The 20,648-nt window shown below is 47.2% G+C and overlaps 2 protein-coding genes across 7 annotated transcripts; one reads left to right on the top strand and one right to left on the bottom strand.

The window, feature by feature from the left end:
• The first annotated feature begins 8,942 nt into the window (after positions 1–8,942).
• Positions 8,943–10,807, top strand: LOC112351564 (apolipoprotein N-acyltransferase-like). Its single transcript, XM_024689650.1, has 3 exons — positions 8,943–10,175; positions 10,227–10,391; positions 10,447–10,807. The coding sequence occupies exons 1-3, from the start codon at positions 8,974–8,976 to the stop codon at positions 10,727–10,729; spliced, it is 1,650 nt and encodes a 549-aa protein (XP_024545418.1). The 5' UTR covers positions 8,943–8,973; the 3' UTR covers positions 10,730–10,807.
• A 481-nt stretch (positions 10,808–11,288) lies between these two features.
• LOC112351556 (pentatricopeptide repeat-containing protein At4g02750-like) lies at positions 11,289–13,430 on the bottom strand. 6 transcript variants are annotated; one of them, XM_024689637.1, is made up of 3 exons: positions 13,307–13,430; positions 13,156–13,253; positions 11,289–13,113 (listed from the first exon to the last, which is right to left on the bottom strand). In XM_024689637.1, the coding sequence occupies exon 3, from the start codon at positions 13,025–13,027 to the stop codon at positions 11,405–11,407; it is 1,623 nt and encodes a 540-aa protein (XP_024545405.1). In that variant the 5' UTR covers positions 13,028–13,113; positions 13,156–13,253; positions 13,307–13,430; the 3' UTR covers positions 11,289–11,404. The 6 variants fall into 6 exon arrangements, with proteins under 6 accessions (XP_024545405.1, XP_024545403.1, XP_024545402.1 ...); XM_024689635.1 differs by having other exon boundaries at positions 13,185–13,253; XM_024689634.1 differs by having other exon boundaries at positions 13,185–13,247.
• Between the last annotated feature and the right edge of the window lie 7,218 nt (positions 13,431–20,648).

Here is a 20,648-nt window from a genome sequence, read left to right as displayed (position 1 = left end):
CGAATGAACCCCTTGATGATACTCCCAAAAGAAAGATGGAAGGGTCACTGACTTATTCGCTCAAGGTCCCTCCGTTACTCGTACAACTCCTCGTTTCTCTGATGCATCATGGTGTCTAGACTTTCCACTGCAGCAGCACCAACAAAACGTTGTTGATACCAAGGTCTCCACCCAGGAAATGGATGTTGCCAATCCGGAAAACACTGACAACGCTGATAAGTGTGCCCAACATCATCACATGCCTAACAGCGAATGTCACAGCCACGACCACGTCCTTGCCCTTGTCCTTGGACTCAAGCAGCAGCAGCATCAACCTCCATTAAAATAAGACCATCGCCTGCAGGAAAAGGAGCGGAAGGATGGGTAGTGAGAAGTGGAAGAGGCGACATCTCATAAAGTTGTGCCAAGTGAAGGGCATCGTCAAAGGTGGCAGGAGCAAATGTATGCACAAGTCCGACAAGATCTTGTTGAAGTGCTGGCCACAACATTCCTAACTTGATCCGCTCTGACATATTTAGCTCCACACGAAGTAAAAAACTTCGGAAACAAATGCCAAATTGCATCACTGATTTAGATGGCCTTTGGCGAAGATGATGCAATTGTTGGAAGGCATCATCACAATTATCGACATGTCCGAAGGCGCATTTGAAGATGTCCGGGAGAACATTCCAATCCCCACAAGTGGCTATGCTCAAACTTTTGTACCACTAAAACACCGTCCCTTGGAGACACATGGGAAACTCATGTAAATGTTGAGCATCATCCTAAGAATGATATGTGATAATCATCGTGAAGTGATCGAACCAATAGTACACATCATCCCCAGGATTCCCGTGAAAGAACTCTAGTTGAACGCGAGGATTGTGTAAGCGACTAATTTTTCCATTCTACTTTAGTCACTTAACCACACCTTCGACCACTTGGAGGAGTCTCACTCACAACCTCCTTAAGTCCAATTCAGGACTTGGGACTCGTTAGCCCCAAGAATGGCATCCATGCCACTCAACACTTGCACCTGGTCCAAGTGCTCCACGTGTCCGGTCCCAAGACCGACACCCAAAGGTACCACTGACATCTCAGCCCGTTACGCTAAGGCCATGCCCATTCACCTTTGCTGCACTAGTGGTCCAATACCACTTGCATCACCATCCCGTCTCTCCAAGACTGGGCTATCGGTCCACGAGTGGTCATCCTAGACCCACTCCTTAGCATCCTTAGGATGCCCACAGACTTGGGGAATTGCCTTCCCCAAAGTCCCTTTGTCAATTCCTACCAAGTCCCTTTTTGCCCCTGGCCGTGTTTGCCAACACTGCCACTGGATCGAGGCCCACAGGCCCGACCACTAAGTCCCATGGTCCTCTGGGACTTCCTCACCACACGATTGTGTCCTTGGTCACTACCCCAGAGGACTGCTCCTCTTCCTTTCCACAGTCTAGGCCTTTGGGACAACATTTCGGAACACCGTGGCCTTACGCGAGCCACCTGGGTACTCTCCCCGCCTTTCGCCTTTAGGTGCTCTAGCCATGGGCTTAGAGCGAGGTTCCGTTGAGCCACACCTGGTATCCAAGTAGGTAGTGCCACCCACACTTGGACTGGGAGCATCGGCCAGACGATCTCCCGGGGGAACTAGAGCCGGCTCTTGAACACTTCACCAAGCTACCCCGCTTGTCGGTCCGTGTTCACTCTAGTCTTGGACTTCCCAGTGGGCATCTCATCACCCAACACTGGGTCCGGCCTTCCTGGGCCAAACTGGCCTTTCCTGGCCAAACTGGCTCCACTGCAGTCCTCCCCCTACTATACTTTTGGAGCTCACCAAACCCCCCAGGGTCTGGGAGACGAACGCTTTGGGCTTTCACCCTCTCAGGCTCCGGACTCGGACTCAGACTCGGACTCGGACTCGGACTCGGACTCGGACTCGGATTCGGACTCGGACTCGGGCTCGGGCTCGGTCTCGGCCTCGGCCTCGGTCTCGGTCTCGGTCCCGATCTCGGTCTCGGTCTCGGTCTCGGTCCCAGTCTCGGTCTCGACTTTGGACTCCATCTCGGACTCCATCTCGGACTCCATCTCGGACTCCATCTCGGACTCCATCTCGGGTCCATCTCGGGTCCATCTCGGACTCCATCTCGGACTCCATCTCGGGTCCATCTCGGACTCCATCTCGGACTCCATTTCGGGTCCATCTCGGGTCCACCTCGAACTCCATCTCGGACTCCATCTCGGGTCCATCTCGGACTCCACTTCGGACTCCAGCTCGGGTCCATCTCGGGTCCACCTCGGACTCCATCTCGGACTCCACTTCGGACTCCAACTCGGGTCCATCTCGGGTCCACCTCGGACTCCACTTCGGACTCCAGCTCGGGTCCATCTCGGGTCCACCTCGGACTCCATCTCGGACACTCCCACATGTCATGTGTTGGTCCTTTTGGGTCCCTTTTTGGAGCCTCGCCTTTTGCTCACTTCGTGCTCGTTCCTCAAGCACTTCGTTGGGAGTTTCACTCCCGCTCTTGACTTTTCAAGTCGGAGCTTTTGGTCCAAACATGTTACGCTCGTTTGGCTCTCGCTTCGGCCACTACCATGTGGCGCCCTTCTGGCTCTTCTTTGGGGCCTAGGGATTTTGTGTCTCACAACTCCACCACCCATAGACGAAGTTCGATGTCCTCATCGAACGGTAAACCCTTTCATAAAGTAACACCCACAAGTGTTACCATTTCCATCCTTGGCACCTAGCCAATCTTTGTCTATGGTTTGACATCAAAGGCTCACCATGCCTTGTCCATCCTTTAAGGAGCGTAGTCTCTCCAACTTAGAGACTGATTGGACCACATGTAATGGTTCTCCCCTTTTATTGGTTTAGTTCTTGCTAAACCTCTTAGAGACCCTTCTCTAAGTCAATCATACTACTCCTTCTCGAGTAGTCTCAATTTTCATCTATTGAATGTTTGCACCTTGGAACTTTTACTCTTTTGACTTTTTGGAAGTCAATTTTCTAGGTGTCTCCAACACCTTGCATTGCACAGATTGTGCAACTCCACTTCCCTATCCTAGGAAGTTCATTATTCGAGGGCACCATCATCCTCTCTTCTATTTCGTGCCACCTTGGGCACTAAGTTCCATTTATCATACTTTGTGCTAGGGCTGTCCATGGCCCTACCATTTGGCTACCTTACCGCTCCCTCACTTGGAGCCTTTACTTCGCCAAATTGGAGCACTTAGGAATCCGTCCTTGAAAGTCCGCTTCCTTTCCCACAAGCTGTTAGCATCGAACACATTAGTGTTCCTTGGCTAACTTTGCCATTTGGATCCCTTCCATTAAATTCCATGGCCCAAACTTTGGCCACTAGTCCTTTGCTCCTATCCTTGATTGTTGCACCCAGCAACATCGGATCGCTACCTCCATTTTTGAGGTATCCTTTCGGTTCCATAGCAAAGACTCTTCTTTGCCAAGTCCGGAGGATGTTCACCCCTAGTATGTCTCTTTAGCATATTCTGCTATGGGCTCTATCCATGGCCCAACTTCGTGACCCTCCCATGGGTCTTTTATAGAGACTACTTTCCTCGGACTCACTATGCCATCGGACGGACATAGTTTATTTCCCTTAGGTGCTCTTCCCACTTGGTCATCACGACCAAGCCACACCATCTTAAACAGTTCAATTTCAACATTTTGAACCAGGAACTTCATTCCTTAGCCAACCAAGGACCTTGTCCTTATTTGGCCATAAGATCACCTAGTGATCTCACCTTGGCACCTTAACAGAGTTGCCAAGAGGTACTTGGTCTTCTAGACCTCCAAGTTGTTGACTATAACCCCGGGGGCATCCCCCACACTTGGCGGTGCACCCAAGCTAGCCCTTACGGCCAAGGGTTCATAGCAACTGAGATTAGGTGTCCCCATCTCACTCACCAAGACCTTGGTGCCACTTGCACCAAAGCGTTCAAGTTAGATATGCCGAGCTTTCACACTAAGCAATCTAACCGTGCATCACGACTCCGAGGCATCCCTCACTTGGCGGTGTGCCCAAACCAGTCTCCCCACTGAGAGTCCATGACCACCGAAATATGAGTGTCCTCATATTCCAAACCATCACCACGCCCTAGTGATTTGGGACTCGAACCCAAGCACTAGAGGGTCGGGACTCGAACCCAACCTCCGTATATGCATCTACGGACGGCATCACACTAGATGCCTAGCGTGACTCCCCACGCCGGTGCACCAACCTATTTTTAAAGCGCGCTACAGATCACAGCTTAGGAACCTAGTTCCTCCACACTGCCAAGTCCTCTCACTTGACATGTCTATGATCATGCATGGACTCCTCCATGCTCGGCCCCATGGCCCACCCCTTTTGAAGTTATCACCTTCAACTAGGGTCTTTGTTCCCCCGACGTGCCAATCTCACTTGGCAAGTCCTCCGACCATTGTAACATGGTTCCTGCATAAGCGTGAAAGTCCTTGACCATCGACTTTCGTTCAAAGCCCTCTCTTTGAACACTCGGGAACTACTTCCCTAACCTTGATAACCTTGCCTCATGGCAAGCTTCAAGACCACGCTTCTGCTGCGCCACTCTGATTTCGCGTGTTCCATGAACCATTTACACTTGGCCTTTCTAGGTACTACGCTACCTAGAATCGTCTTTGGGAACCTTGAAGGAACTCTGTCCCTCAGCTTGCTAAGGCCTCCCCTTTCGCAAGCTTTATAGTTGCCATATAGTCTAACATGGACAATTCCATATTTTAGACTCTCCATGGCATCACGGTTGCTAGCAACAACATCCTCGAGCACCCTCTTGCTTCTCCACTCCCAACTTTCATAACCACTGTTGGATATGTCCTTTGATTTCTATGGTTCAGTTCCATCCCAATACTACTTGCCTTTGGCTTCACACCTTTCCTTCGGTCATTCTCCTCCAGACCAGGAGGATAGCTTTGCACTTTCTATCATGCCTTAGCAAGTATTCTTAGGGATGAACCTACCCAATAGCCCAGGGAGTGGTTCCTCAATCCGGGTATGCTCAGCTTATAATCCCACACACTGGGATTACATTTTTTGCTTATGGGCCTTTACATGCCCATCACTAGCCTTGCCAAAATTCCATTTTTGGCTTTGTCCAACTTGGGTAGACAGTCCTCTCCTGTCTCTGCAACCTTGGACATTTGGATAGCACCTTCTATCCATCATTCGCTAGGGACTTAGTCCCTTGGGCTTTATCCATTGCCCTCGCGATATCAAACACCACCTTCTGGTGTTCTAGAGTGTTCGGGTGTCCCAATGATGGCTTTCTTGACAATGAGTATTTCCTTTTATGACATTGACTTACTATATCGCAACATAAGAAACTTATCCCCCGTAAGGGTATATCCGACTTCCCTATACTAGAAGTCTTGGGTAGCTACCTTCTACCCGTTTAATCAGTTATTTTGCACCTCTTGCTTAGTTGCCTCATAGTTGTCAAGTCCTACAACTCATTGCTTGGTGCTTTCACACCTCCATCACTATCTGGGTCACCACACTCCAACTGCATGCTTTGCAGCTTAGGCTATGCCATTCCCATTTCCATTGGGATTCCTTTGGCAAGGGGTTCTCATGAACCCACCAACATAGCCTCAAGGTATCACACCTTGGCACATTTGGTGTCTCCACACCATCGGCTCCACGAGCCTACCTCTATGACATTTCCCTTCGTGTCTAAGTCTTTGCCAAGACCAACACCGCTCTTTCTCATGCCAACCATCTGTTAGCACTGCCCCATAGAGGTCACACACAACTTTATGTCAAAGTTGTTTTCTTCTGGGAACACCTTTCCCATAACTTTAGCATGGCACATTGCCATCGATGAGATACTCTCTGTTCTCATCCTTGGATCCTATGATCCCCCCCCATCCTTTGTGGGGTATAACGCACCTCAGTCCAAATGCTTCCATCAGTCCTTTTAGGACCATCCCTTGACTCTACTTGAGTCGTCTAGCAGTTTTGGACTTGGTTAATCCACCAACCCGTAAGGTCCTACTTGTGAGGCACTAGCTCACTGGAATACACTTCTTGCATTCCGGTCCTACTCAAAAGGACTATTTTCACAAGTGTTACTCCGACACTTGATTTTGTTCTCTGGGGGCAACCTTTGCCCCTTAGGACTGCTTGTCCATGTGATGAGAATACCAACTCATCCACTTAATACACCCCCAACTCCTTGGGTTGTTCCAGCATTTATTAGAGGTAGCCCCGGCTACCATTTCAAGGACTTGAGTCCTCTTCCGTATTTGACCTTCCACGGTCATTACCTTTGGTCTCACATTCATGAGCACCAACCTCAACTATATGAGGAAAACCTTGCACTATTCCCAAGATCCCAAAGTCGTTCCATTATTGGCCCTTTTCTATCCACCACTCATCTACAAGTTCACACATGAACTGTAATGGAGAGCCATGTCCTCCAGACTTGCTACTCCTCAAGGATAGGCCCACTCCTCGGACCTTCCGATACCAACACTAGTGGTGATATACTTGAGCACCAATAAAAGTCGGACTAAGGAACAGCTCCGATACCAAATTGTAAGGGACTAATTTTTCCATTCTACTTTAGTCACTTAACCACACCTCCGACCCGATACAAATTGTAAGCGACTAATTTTTCCATTCTACTTTAGTCACTTAACCACACCTTCGACCACTTGGAGGAGTCTCACTCACAACCTCCTTAAGTCCAATTCAGGACTTGGGACTCGTTAGCCCCAAGAATGGCATCCATGCCACTCAACACTTGCACCTGGTCCAAGTGCTCCACGTGTCCGGTCCCAAGACCGACACCCAAAGGTACCACTGACATCTCGGCCCGTTACGCTAAGGCCATGCCCATTCACCTTTGCTGCACTAGTGGTCCAATACCACTTGCATCACCATCCCGTCTCTCCAAGACTGGGCTATCGGTCCACGAGTGGTCATCCTAGACCCACTCCTTAGCATCCTTAGGATGCCCACAGACCTGGGGAATTGCCTTCCCCAAAGTCCCTTTGTCAATTCCTACCAAGTCCCTTTTTGCCCCTGGCCGTGTTTGCCAACACTGCCACTGGATCGAGGCCCACAGGCCCGACCACTAAGTCCCATGGTCCTCTGGGACTTCCTCACCACACGACTGTGTCCTTGGTCACTACCCCAGAGGACTGCTCCTCTTCCTTTCCACAGTCTAGGCCTTTGGGACAACATTTCGGAACACCGTGGCCTTACGCGAGCCACCTGGGTACTCTCCCCGCCTTTCGCCTTTAGGTGCTCTAGCCATGGGCTTAGAGCGAGGTTCCGTTGAGCCACACTTGGTATCCAAGTAGGTAGTGCCACCCACACTTGGACTGGGAGCATCGGCCAGACGATCTCCCGGGGGAACTAGAGTCGGCTCTTGAACACTTCACCAAGCTACCCCGCTTGTCGGTCCGTGTTCACTCTAGTCTTGGACTTCCCAGTGGGCATCTCATCACCCAACACTGGGTCCGGCCTTCCTGGGCCAAACTGGCCTTTCCTGGCCAAACTGGCTCCACTGCAGTCCTCCCCCTACTATACTTTTGGAGCTCACCAAACCCCCCAGGGTCTGGGAGACGAACGCTTTGGGCTTTCACCCTCTCAGGCTCCGGACTCGGACTCAGACTCGGACTCGGACTCGGACTCGGACTCGGACTCGGATTCGGACTCGGACTCGGGCTCGGGCTCGGTCTCGGCCTCGGCCTCGGTCTCGGTCTCGGTCCCGATCTCGGTCTCGGTCTCGGTCTCGGTCCCAGTCTCGGTCTCGACTTCGGACTCCATCTCGGACTCCATCTCGGACTCCATCTCGGACTCCATCTCGGGTCCATCTCGGGTCCATCTCGGACTCCATCTCGGACTCCATCTCGGGTCCATCTCGGACTCCATCTCGGACTCCATTTCGGGTCCATCTCGGGTCCACCTCGGACTCCATCTTGGACTCCATCTCGGGTCCATCTCGGACTCCACTTCGGACTCCAGCTCGGGTCCATCTCGGGTCCACCTCGGACTCCATCTCGGACTCCACTTCGGACTCCAACTCGGGTCCATCTCGGGTCCACCTCGGACTCCACTTCGGACTCCAGCTCGGGTCCATCTCGGGTCCACCTCGGACTCCATCTCGGACACTCCCACGTGTCATGTGTTGGTCCTTTTGGGTCCCTTTTTGGAGCCTCGCCTTTTGCTCACTTCGTGCTCGTTCCTCAAGCACTTCGTTGGGAGTTTCACTCCCGCTCTTGACTTTTCAAGTCGGAGCTTTTGGTCCAAACATGTTACGCTCGTTTGGCTCTCGCTTCGGCCACTACCATGTGGCGCCCTTCCGGCTCCACTTTGGGGCCTAGGGATTTTGTGTCTCACAGATTGGCACCAAGAGCAAGAGGAGTTGTACCACGTGCCATAAACGCCGCCATCAACTAAGTTTGGTTATTCAATTGCAAGTGCATAGCATTAAGCAATTGTACTAACTACTACTCCAGAGTCAAAGAAAGAGATTGCTGATCTACTATGAAGATGAATGAAAAAGAAAGAGCAAAAAAACAGAAATGACAAAAAGCTAGAAAGAAATGGTTTATCTAAACAATGCAAAAGGCTAGATGTAAACCAAAATCCTGAAAGGAAATAACAAAAGAAAGGAAATGGAAAAACCTAAATTTAAAAAATGAAAAAGCTAGATCTAAACTAAAATCTTAAATCCAAGCACTCGTTAGGGATAATTAAAAGTGCCCTCAATGTGAATGCTTTTTTATATGTAAAGGGAATGCAAAAAATGTGCATATCAATTAGCCCAAAAATCCTAAATTATATATAAAAGCAAGTGGTCCAGATTGAAATTAATCTGACAGCTACCAAAATCCCACTACGCTGATATTAATATACAAACCTTCATATCACTTTATAAATAATTTCATTTTGATGAATATAATAAGAATATAAATTACCACCTACATTCAAACAAGCACCAAGAGACATGACGAAGGTGGCACTGCTGGTCATTCTCTCGGTGGCCTGCACTTTCTTCTCGGGTTTCCAATCTGTTGCAATTTGTTCTTGGCTCCAACCATTTTTCCTCTTGCATTTCTTCCACAAATCAGGGATTTCGCACAATTCTTGCTCATGGAGCTCTGCGGTGCTCACAATTCTCCTGGCGCTCATCCTCCACACCACTGCCGCGAGCCTGGCATTCTTGGCATTCTTCCCGGGAAAGGTGAGCCCGGACAACTCCACCGCCAGCAGCGTGCCAATTGTGGGAATAATCTGGGCACTGGCGCTGTGGATGTTTCTTCTCCTCCCATTTCTTGCAAGCATCGGCTACAGGAAGCGTTTTGACCGAGCAAGAACGTCCCAGCCGCTGGTATTCGCGTCGATCTGGACCACGGCGTGGTTGTTGTGGAATCGATTCGGCGGCGTCGGCTCCTTCCTCCATCCCGCCGTTTCCCAGGTTACAATCTTGCCTCTGGTGATGAGCGCCGGCGTGTGGGGGATCGATGGGATCGCATTTCTCATGGCGTGGTTCTCGGCGACTCTCCACGACAGGGCCGTTCTCGACGAGAATCTTTCCAAGATGGAGAAATCTGACAAGAAGCGTGCTATGCAGCTGCATCGCGGCCACTCCCTGGCGTTTGGAGCCATTGCTCTCTCGATCTTGTTCTACGGCAGCGCCAGGGTCTCCATTTTCTCGGGCGATTTCTTCCAGAAGGACATCGCCCTCACGATGAAGAAAACAGTGCCGGTCTCTTGCGTCCTGGGCAAGGTCCTCTTCTACGAGGACATGGATGTGATGCTCAACAGGACGAACCAGCGCCTCCGAGCCGGCGATCGATTGGTCCTCTGGTCCGAGGCTGCGGTGAAACTCGACCTCAAACAGGAGAGGGATTCTCTCCAATTCAAAGCCGGACAGATCGCTTCCCAGCACGGCGCCTACGTTGGCATCACTTACGAGTACAAGGACGCGAGCACCGGGAGAGTCGGGAACTATTTCGACCTCGTTCTTCCCGATGGCTCCATTGGATTTAGCTACAGGAAATCCCACTTGGTTCCATTCGTGGAGTGGTATGGAACTCCAGGGGATCCCATTCTTCCTGTCATCGAGACCGAGCTCGGCCGGATTGGAGGAGCTATTTGTTACGATTTCGAGTTCCCAGACCTGATGCGCCAGGCCGGGAAAAAGAGGTAGAGCGCAGTTATGATGGTGTTCTCTAAGTTTCTGGTGAATGTTTTTAGGATTGATATCATGCTCCAACCAGCCGAAACTTGGGGAGCAACCGGCCCCCGGGTGAAAGAGGCCGATGCTTTCCGTGTCGTGGAGAATGGCTTTAGTTGGTTTCGATGCTCCACGGGAGGCGTTTCAGCGGTTGTAGATCCATATCTCCAGACATCCGATTACAGGTGTGACAGTTTTGAGCAATCAAAGCTCTCTAATATTCTTCTATTTCTTTGGCAGGGAAGGTATCTCTGACTCGGTCTTCGCCATGGCGCTCCCAGTACTCGGGAAGGCCTGGACGCTTTACCCAAGCTACGGCTTTCTTTTCGCTTGGCTAGTGGCAGCACTCGCTGCGGTACACGTCTCCATGCTCTGCCTCCCTCTTGGAGTCGTGATGTACATCCTTGACAAGTCCCCTCCCGCCTTTGCGTTCTACATCACTGGTGACCGATCCTTCAAGGAGTTTGAGAGGTCGGAGCTACGTTGCGTGCTGTTGCCAGAGGAATCAAGCGTGCTTGTCTAAGGTTCCTGTGAAGCGCAATCTGTAAAGAAGTGTATACAAAACATGGGTGATATGGACGTAGCATTTGCATTGACTTAATCGTCGTTTGGTGCAGCGAGACTAGGCCGGATACCGAAGCACCGCACGATTTGGAGGAGTCCAAGGCGTTGGATCGAGTCGGCTGGAGTGTCGATTGCAAAGAAGGCAGCCCCACGTTGCCTTGACGAGGGCATCGCGTTCCATCTCCACCGCTAGGAAGAGCTTCGTGTGAGCATCGTGGCGCAAAGGAATATTTGCTCTGTTAGTACCTATCATGGCAGCAAGTATCGTCGTCAGGCATCAAACATTGATCGTTTTCTAGTTTTCCATGAAAAGTTTTGAGAACATTCGCATAGAATCAAACACATTCCCTCAGGCGGATCATCATTCGCCTGCTGCACTTTCCACACACCTCAATCACTAGGTATTGCAAGGTATCTGTCTGATTGAAGTTGCTCGCGATCTCTCAGAGCCTCTGGTGATTTGGTCCAGGAGGTCCACGCTCAGATCCTGGGAATGTTGGGTGTTATATAGACAAATATTTTGTCAATATTTGAATTTATCAAGCATGAAACGCAATTGGTCCTTCTAGTCTTAAATTCTCGAGCAATTTGACAACATAATCCAGGCAGCAGTTTATTTTTTCCTTAGATTCTATCAATGCCAAGCCCATACATTTGCCAGGAGAGAATACATAGCTCTGCTGCTCGCAATTCCAGACACCCATTTTGATACGCAGGTTCCACACTCGAGGCTCCGACATGCAGCTAAAAGGCACAGCCAATCCAAAGAAGTGGGAACAAATGGCATGTTTCCGATGAGTTCTCTTGCATTGTCAATGTAACCAGCTCTTGCCAAGCCATCGATTATGCAGGAGTAATGCTGGTGACATGGCTGAATGCCACAGTCAAAAGCCATCGAAACAAAGCAACTTCTAGCACATTTAACACTGCCAACTTGGCCGTGAGCATTGAGAGCGGAGACAAATCCAACTTGGTTGTAAATGCCGGCCATCTGCATAGTGTGAAACAATTCAAACACAGAAATCGAATCCCCTGCTTGGGTGCATGCACTGAGCATTGCATCCCAAGAAACTTCATTCTTCCCTGGCATCTGGGCAAAAGTTTTTCTTGCAAGTGAACTCTGGCCACTAAGGCCATAGCCAGCAAGCATTATAGTCCAAGAAATTACGTCCTTCTCCACCATTGCATTGAACATGACCCTTGCTTCTGCCATATACCTGTTTTGGGCATAAGCATCAAGCATGGTGTTCCAGGAAACTAGCTGCTGGTATGGCATTTTATCGAAAAATCGTCGTGTCAAGTCCATATCTCTTGATCCTGCGTAGACATACAGCAGTGAACTCCACGATACTAAACTCCAACATGGCATTTTGTCAAATATACACTTTGCCTGCTCAACTTTGCCAGCGTGGGCATATCCGGCTAGCATGGCGTTGCATGCGACTGGATTCTTGAATGGCATTTTTTTAAAGATGTCCTCGGCCATGAAGATGCTGCCAGCGCGCACACATGCTGCCAGCATTGCGGTCCATGTTACCAAGTTCCAGCATGGCATTCTATCAAATAGTGATTTAGCTTCCAAGTGATACCCTGATTGGGCATATGCAGAAATCATTGACGTACACGAAACTAGATTATTTTCTGGAATGGCTTCGAATATGTTCTTTGTTTCTTGTAAACTAGAATTTACGGCAGAGAGGTTTAACATCACAGTCCAGGAAATGAGACTTCTCTGAGGCATAGAATAAAACACACGCCTTGCCTCCTGCGGATACCCGCTTTGGGAATATGCATTCAGCATACAGTTCCAAGCAGCTAGATCTCTTTCTGGCATTTTCTCAAAGATGTTCTTAGCTTCTTCCAAATTTCTATTATTCGCATGCAACGTTAAAACAACCGTCCAAGAGATCATATCTCTCTCGGGCATGGCATCAAACACCTGAACCGTCTCGTTGATATACCCATTTTGGCCATATGCAGAGATCACGGCGTTCCAAGACACTAAATCCCTGTGAGGCATGTTGTTAAAGATTTTGTAAGCTTCTTGTACACATCCACACCGACCAAGCGAAGATATCATCATGTTGAAAGAAATCAAACTCCTCTCCGGCATTTGGGAAAACATCAGCTTGGCCTCTTCCATATGACCATTTTGGGCATACACAGCTAGCATCAAGAACCAAGACAGCGAGTCCTTGTCACACATGCGATCGAAAACTTGCCGAGCATCCTTGACTCTCGAAAGCTTGCCATACATCTTGATCTTCCCGTTTGATGCAAAGCGCACCCTTGCAGCAGTGTCAGTGGCTATCTCGACCTTGAATGCTGTGGCGGGCTTTACTGCTGCAATGGACATGTAATAAACAAAGAATGTAAAGAACAAACCTCCAAAAGTAAGAATTGAAACCACAAACGTTCAATGATGAAGTTGACCATTGCTATCGTCGCTTGCTCAGCTTTTATCCACACTGCAAACGCTGGATCTGACAGGTTATAGATTCGAGGAACCGATTCCATCCATAGTTGGGAAACTTACCAGCTTGGGGTACCTCATCCTTGCATTCCGTCGTTCCTCGCCAAGCTCGAAAAACTCCTTGTCTTGAATCTCAAAGCAAGCTTGTTCACAGGCTCCATTCCTTCCTCCCTTGGGTAGCTGAACATGTTTGATTTAAAGAACATTTGTGGGTATAGGGCTTGTGTGAACCATATTTAAAAGGACTTTTATGACATATTTTCAGAATGGTTTACCCCTGATTAACTTGGTTCCTGGATTAGTTTTATTGAAGATGAGAAGATCAACAGTCTAAATAAGCAAGTCTCTTTAGAAGAAAGATGGTATATAGTGTTTGTATATGATATATGGGATTGCATGATAAAGTGGTGAAGAATATATTCCTAATCCCTTATATCAATAAATTTTTTTAATTGTCTTTGTGGTATTTGTATTTATGAAGATTGACTTGAAGCCTAAGGATGTTCAATAGATAGAATTTTAGATGAAGATGAGTCACTAGAAATTTTTGGTGATGCAATTTGGTTTGACAAATGCTCATTAACTTTTTAGAAGTTGATGAATCAAGTATTATAGCCTTATTTAGGGAAGTGTGCAATTAATTACGTTGATCATATTCTAATGTTAAACTCTATAGTGGAGGAACATGAAATGCATATATAAAGTGTTTGCAACTCTTGAAGGATAATAAACTCTACTTGAAATTATCCAAATGTAAGTTTTTCTTGAAGGAGATTAGAGATCTAAAACATTTGATTTAAGTGAATGGTGTAAGAGTTAATCCTGCAATTGTAGTTGATTAGTTTATACCTTCAACAATACATGATCAATGTAATTAATTTGATATAACTAAAGTTTTTTAACAATTCTTAGAGATAGTTTCTCCTTAACTAATCTTCTCCATAAAACATCAAAACATGCTATTATTCATGGTTTTTTTCAATGATTGAAGCAATGTTATATATCTACTCTTATATTAAAGTTTTTTATCTTAAAAAGTATCTTGTGATCAAGATAAATGTGAATAATTTAAGGCTATATTGCTGCAAGTTGGGCATCTTTTTACATATATGAACCATAAGTTTGATGCTATATAGTGGAATTGGCCTATTTTAAATAAAGACATATCTGCTATAATCACTACTATTTACTGATGACAATATTATTTGTATAGATCAAACTTCTATATGGATTTGAACTATCAGTTTTTCTAGTATTTTAATTGTTTAATAAGATCTTTATGATTGTCTTGTTTGTTGGCAATAATTCCTGGAATAGATATTTATATAGATCCAATACAAATATAGAGGTGACAATAAAGTGGCTAATGCATTATTTAGGATGGTGAATTTTATTTTGTTCATGAAGTTATTTAGCAATCTCTTGAATGAGGTTAAAGAGTTTATGGACTTCAACTTTTTATCATTGATATTTGTGCAAAGGTTTTATCATAGGATACCTCTATAAATTTGAAGGATGATAAATTTGCATTATTTGAAATACAAAATAGAATCCTAATAAAGAAGGGATGTGTGATGGCTCCTCATTTTGACATATCATCAAGTAGATCTAGGGAGTTTAAAGCAATATATAACTTTCTCACAAATGCTCTCTCCCTTGGATGCCTAACATTTAATATATCATAACATTTAACCATCATATATAAAGCTCATTTAGCTTCTCAAAGCTGCCATGTGGAAAGAGAAGGGAGAATGACCACGAAATTTTCTAATAATATTCTATGGCTTGGGGGATTTAGGGTTGGAAGGCAGGACTACAATCCAAGGCGTTCTAGACAATAAAGACAAAATTATTTGAATTTGAAACACAAATGTTAAGAGTTTGACTTATAGTCTAAAATTTTTGACAAGATACCAAGCAACAATTTTATTTTTCTTTCTGTCAATGCTAGGCCCATACATTTGCTAGGAGAGGATCCACGGCCCTGCTGCTCACAGCAATTCCAGACTCCCATTTTGATATGCATACATGGCCCTGCTGCACACAGCAATTCTAGATACCCATTTTGATATGTAGGTTCCATGCAAGGCTCTGACATGCAGCCAAAGAAGTGGGAAATGTTTGCGATGGGTTCTCTTGCATTGTCTATGAAACCAGCTCTTGCCAAGCCATCGATCATGCAGGAGTAATGGTTGTGACATGGCTGAATGCCACAATCAAAAGCTAAAGCAACTTCTAGCACATTCAATACTGGCAACACTGAGAGCTGAGACAAATCCAACTATGCCGGCGATCTGCATTTTGTGAAACAACTTGAATCCCCTGCTTGGGTAAATGTAGTGAGAATTGCATCCCAAGAAACTTCATTCTTCTCTGGCATCTCAACGAAAGGTTTTCTAGCATGGAACATGACCCTGCATTTTGGGCATAAGTATTAAGCATGGTGTTCCAGGAAACTAGGTGCTGGTATGGCAGAAAATCGTCGTGTCAAGTCCATATCTCTTGATCCTGTGTAGACATGCAGCAGTGAACTCCACAATACTAAACTCCAACATGCCATTCAGTCAAATATACATTTTGCCTGCTCAACTTTGCCAGCGTGGGCATATCTGGCTAGCACGGCATTGCATGCAACGGGATTCTTGAGTGGCATTATTGGGAGAGGAACTCTATTCTTTCAACATCATGTTATTTTTGGTTATTTGATGTAGATGTGTAGAAGAAGCTTAAAAACTCTTGAATGAGATGCCTCACAGGGATTTAGTGTCTTGGAACACCGTGGCTTCTGTTCCGAAGGCGAGTTTAAATGGCGTCATGTCGGTGGTGACTTTATACGCAGTTCGATAGGCCCAAAGTACATCAAGAAGTTTGTCATCCCAGTCTTTGCCGGAATCGTTGATGACTTTTTTGAGGATGGTCTTCAGTGTTTTGTTCGTTGCTTCTGCTTGACTGTTGCCTTGAGGATAGTATGGTGTCGACGTTTTATGTTGGAGTTTGAACTCGGTGGCGAGATGTTCGATTGTTTGGTTGATGAAATGGGTGCCTCTATCGGTGACGAGTTCAAGTGGTGTGCCGAAACGAGTGATGATATTTTCGTAGATGAAGGTTGCTGTTGCTTTTGCTGTGGCATGTTGGAGAGGTATTGCTTCGGCCCACTTGGTAGTGTAATCGGTGGCGACGATGATGTACTGATTTCGTCGACGGGTGCTGACTTGGGGTCCGACGAAGTCGAGTCCCCATTTCTGAAATGGTGCCATTGGGAATGTTGGGTTGAGTTGTTGAGTCTGAGTTTTCGGTGGTAATCGGTGTCTTTGACATGTTTCGCAGCGTTTGCAGAATTCTTCAGTGTCGTGCCAGAGTGTCGACCACCAGAGGCCGGCTTGAAGAATCTTCCGAGTGGTTGTGTCAGCAGCGAAGTGTCCGCCGGAAGGTCCATCATGAGCTTCCTTGATGATTTGAGTTGTGTGTGGCTGCTTGATGCATCGGCGAAGAATGTTGTCAATTCCGAGTTTGTAGAGAGTGCCTCCAATGATTGAGTATCGTCGGGTTTTAGCAACAAAAGTCTTCTTTTGGTCGGACGTAGTGTACTGATCTGGAACTTTTGCTGAGTTGAGGTAACTGAAGACGTCATCGAGCTAGGTTGCTGGTATTGAAACTCGGAATAGGTTTGAGTCGGGTAAGTCATCGGTAAGTATTTCGGGTTTGTCGCCGGTGGTGATCCGACTGAGATAATCTGCTTGTTCATGATTTTTGCCGGGTTTGTGGACGATCTCAAAGTTGTATTCTTGTAGTAAAAGGAACCATCTTGATATTCGACCAGATAGTATTGGCTTGTTGATGAGGTAAAGGAGTGCCTTGTGGTCGACGAAAATTACGACTTTAGTTGACAGTATGTAGTGTCGAAACTTCTGAAGTGAGTAGATCATGCCGAGAGCTTCTTTCTCGGTGGTGGTGTAATTTCGTTCAGCTGGGTTGAGTAGTCGGCTGGCGTAGTAGATCGGTTGATCGCGGTTGTCGTGTTGAGTTTGGCTCAAAATTGCACCAGTGGCGACGTTGGAAGTGTCGACATGAATGTGGAACTCTTGTGTCCAGTCGGGCTTGGCAAGGATCGGTGCTGTTGTTAGTTTGAGTCGGAGATTATCGAATGCTTGTTGCTGTTCGGACGTCCATGTCCATTGGGCATCTTGTTTTAGTCCATCGGTGAGTGGTTTGGCAATGTGAGCGTACTTGTGGATGAATCGTCGGTGATATCCGACTTTGCCGAGGAAGCGCCGAAGTTCTTTCTGGTTCTTCGGCGGTTCAAGTTTGGAGATGACGTCAACTTTGTCCTTGTCGATGAGAATGCCATCTTTGCAGACAACGTGGCCGAGGAGTACTCCAGATTTGACGAAGAAAGCGCATTTGTCGGGGTTGAGTGCTATGTTGTTCTCCTCACACTTGTTGAGGCATTTCTCCAGGCATTCAAGATGTTGATCTTCCGAGCTGAAAACGCTGAAGTCGTCCATGAAGACTCTCATGAAGTCAGTGAGGTAGTCTCGGAAAGTGTTGGTAACAAGCCTTTGGAAGGTGAATGGGGCGTTGCAGAGTCCAAAAGGCATTCGTCGATAAGCATAGGCTCCCCATGGACTGATGAATGCTGTCTTGTACTGATCTTCTTCGGCGATGTGAATTTGGTTGTAGCCGGAGAAACCATCAAGGAAGGAATACATCTCGTGTCCAGCGACTGCATCAAGAACTTCGTCGGTAAATGGTATCGGGAAGACATCTTTTTCAGTGGCGTCGTTGAGCTGTTTATAGTTGACGCAGATTCGAAGTTTGCCGTTTTTCTTCGGCACAACCACCAGTGGTGAAAGCCATATCGGATTCTGAATCGGGTAGATGTACTCAACTTGGAGAAGCTTGTCAATTTCTTTCTTTACTTGTTCCATCAGATTCGGGTTCATCCGGTAGGCTGCTTGTCTTCTTGGTTTTGAGTCAGGAAGAAGGGTGATGGTGTGAAGGCTGAGTTTTGGCGAAACTCCCTTAAGGTCTCGATAACTCCAAGCGAACAAGTGTTTCTTCTTTCGGAGAAGATTGATGCCTTTGTCTCGAAAACTTGCCGAGATGTCAGTGGCGAGTACAATGTAGTGTTCGTTGCCGTCGTCGGCAAGGCTGACTTTTTCGAGTTTTTGGTCTGCTGGAATTGACGGAATGTAGGCAACTTTGTTGTGGTTGTTGACTGTGAATGCCGGTGGCGCTTCGAGTTTTGTATCTCGAGTGACTGGATTTTTCAGTGTTGATGTAATCGGGGGTCGTTCTCGTTGGAAGTCAGCGACAATTCGGAAGAGGTCGATCTCGGCCAAAGGTTCGAGATCGGGGTAGGCTGTGAGAATTTGTTGTTCTTGATAGTCGTCGAGGCCATCTTCGAGACTATATTCTTCCAAGTCAATAGGTCAGTTGTGGCTGGACAGCGATTTAGTCGCTTTTGTCGACACAGTTGTTGTCTCAACCAAAAACAAGGTTCAGGGGACTCTGACTTTGAACCCAGGGCTGCATCGGAGCCATAGATTAAATCATGCACAGCATATGGTATATGCTAGCAGTTAGAACCGCTAGCATTTCAAAAGGGGGAATCCAAATTGTGGATCCCTATCTCCATTCCATCGTTTGTCTTATCAATACACAGCATTCTTTTACTCGTGCTTCTTCTCTGCCCTTGGAGATCGGGCCATTGTCTCTTTTGTTTTCTTACTAACAATAGATTTCCAGCGAAGAGGGGTTTTCTCACCTCTTCATTTGGCGACCACGGCTTCTGAATTCCCCTTCAGGTTCACAAATTCTTCCATTTTTTTTCTCCATTCTCTGTGCGCAGATAGCAAGAACGATCCAGAAATCTACCCATCTCGCCCAAATTCACCCAAATTACGCCCTAATTCGTACATTTGCCCAAATTCAACACGCAAATGCCACTGCCACCATGGATCAACGGCGTCCAAGCGGTTGCTGCCCAACGCAGTAAAGACAGAAACTTTCCAGAGGAGATCTTTGAAGAATCTGCAAGCTCTCTTTCGAGATCTCCAAGTCCAATCACCGATGAAGAACACCAACGACTCTCTTTGACAAGAAACTCCAATCTACCAGCACCTTCATCAGCAAACGCCCTCAGCAGCTTCATTGGCAAACTCCATCTCCGAGCACAAGACCACCCACTCCAAGTTCGAGACATCAACCAGCGCCCTCGACACAAACCGACACCACTACCGAAACAAACCCATCTTCTGTGCAGTCGTCGACCCAGCAATCCTAGCGTTCCGACACAAGTCCAATTCCTGCGCCCACTCCAAATACCGAAGCACATCCTCAAAACCTACACCAACGACGAACCCATCACTCTGTTACCCGGTATCGGACAGTCTTCCCCAAGTTCTGCCCGAACTGCATGATTGACTGCAGACACAAATCTGACACCGACAACCAGTAGAAGAATGCATGTATCCAAAACCACGAAGAACATCCAGCAAGTCGGAAGAAGACCGACAACGGCTTATCCGACGTTTAGATAGAGATTTGAAGAATTTAGAAACAAAGAGAAAGAAAGACCAAGAGAAGTTGAATCAAATTCTTAGACCCTCCAAGAGAGAGAATTACATCCGACACGAATTATTACCGCGAGCTAACTCCGACGAATCAGTATCGGACATCCGCGAAGAATACGACAACTACACAACACCACCGGACACACCACCGGCAGCACCCTCGACAGCACCCACCGAAGTGCCCGAGCCTGAATCAGCACCCTCGACGGCACCCACCAAAGTGCCCGAGCCCAACCGAACATTCGAGCAGTCGACACAGACTACGCCCGAGCAACAAAACATTTTTCAATTGTTGGTCCATCTGGTCCGTGAAGGATAAGATTGTCATTGGGCCAATCTTGATAAACTTGGGCAGTTCGGAGCCAAGGTCGACCGAGGAGAATTGAGTATCCGTCGGTCTGCTCCAGTAGTTTGAGGATGACATAGTTGACTGGTATTTTGACGCCTTGAATGGTGGTGTTGACTTTTTGGATGATGCCTTTGGGTTGAACAGATTGGTGGTCGGCCATTCGGACATTGAAAGGTGCTGGGTGAACTGGGCCAATGTTGAGTTGTTGAACAAGACTTTCTTCAATAATATTAACGCTGGAGCCGCCGTCAATTATGGCTCCTCGAACAAGATATTTGTCGAGTCGTAGGTCAATTGTCGGAACATCAATGTCACAATTGCCTGGTTGAATCTCGGTTCAAAATGTGTCAACAGCTGTCTGTGTCGAGTTGAGTGTGGGCGAGTCTATCAAAGTGTTGGTTGGTGCAGATGTCAGATCGGTGAGCTGTTTGGTGAGGTAGGGTGCAATCTTCAGCAGTTGGCCGATGGTGATCTGAATATT

This window comes from Selaginella moellendorffii, unplaced genomic scaffold, assembly GCF_000143415.4.
Source record: "Selaginella moellendorffii unplaced genomic scaffold, v1.0 SELMOscaffold_63, whole genome shotgun sequence".
Classification (NCBI taxonomy): Eukaryota; Viridiplantae; Streptophyta; class Lycopodiopsida; order Selaginellales; family Selaginellaceae; genus Selaginella; species Selaginella moellendorffii.
Note: the sequence above shows the minus strand (reverse complement) of the source record. Positions and strands in the feature narration are given on the sequence as shown.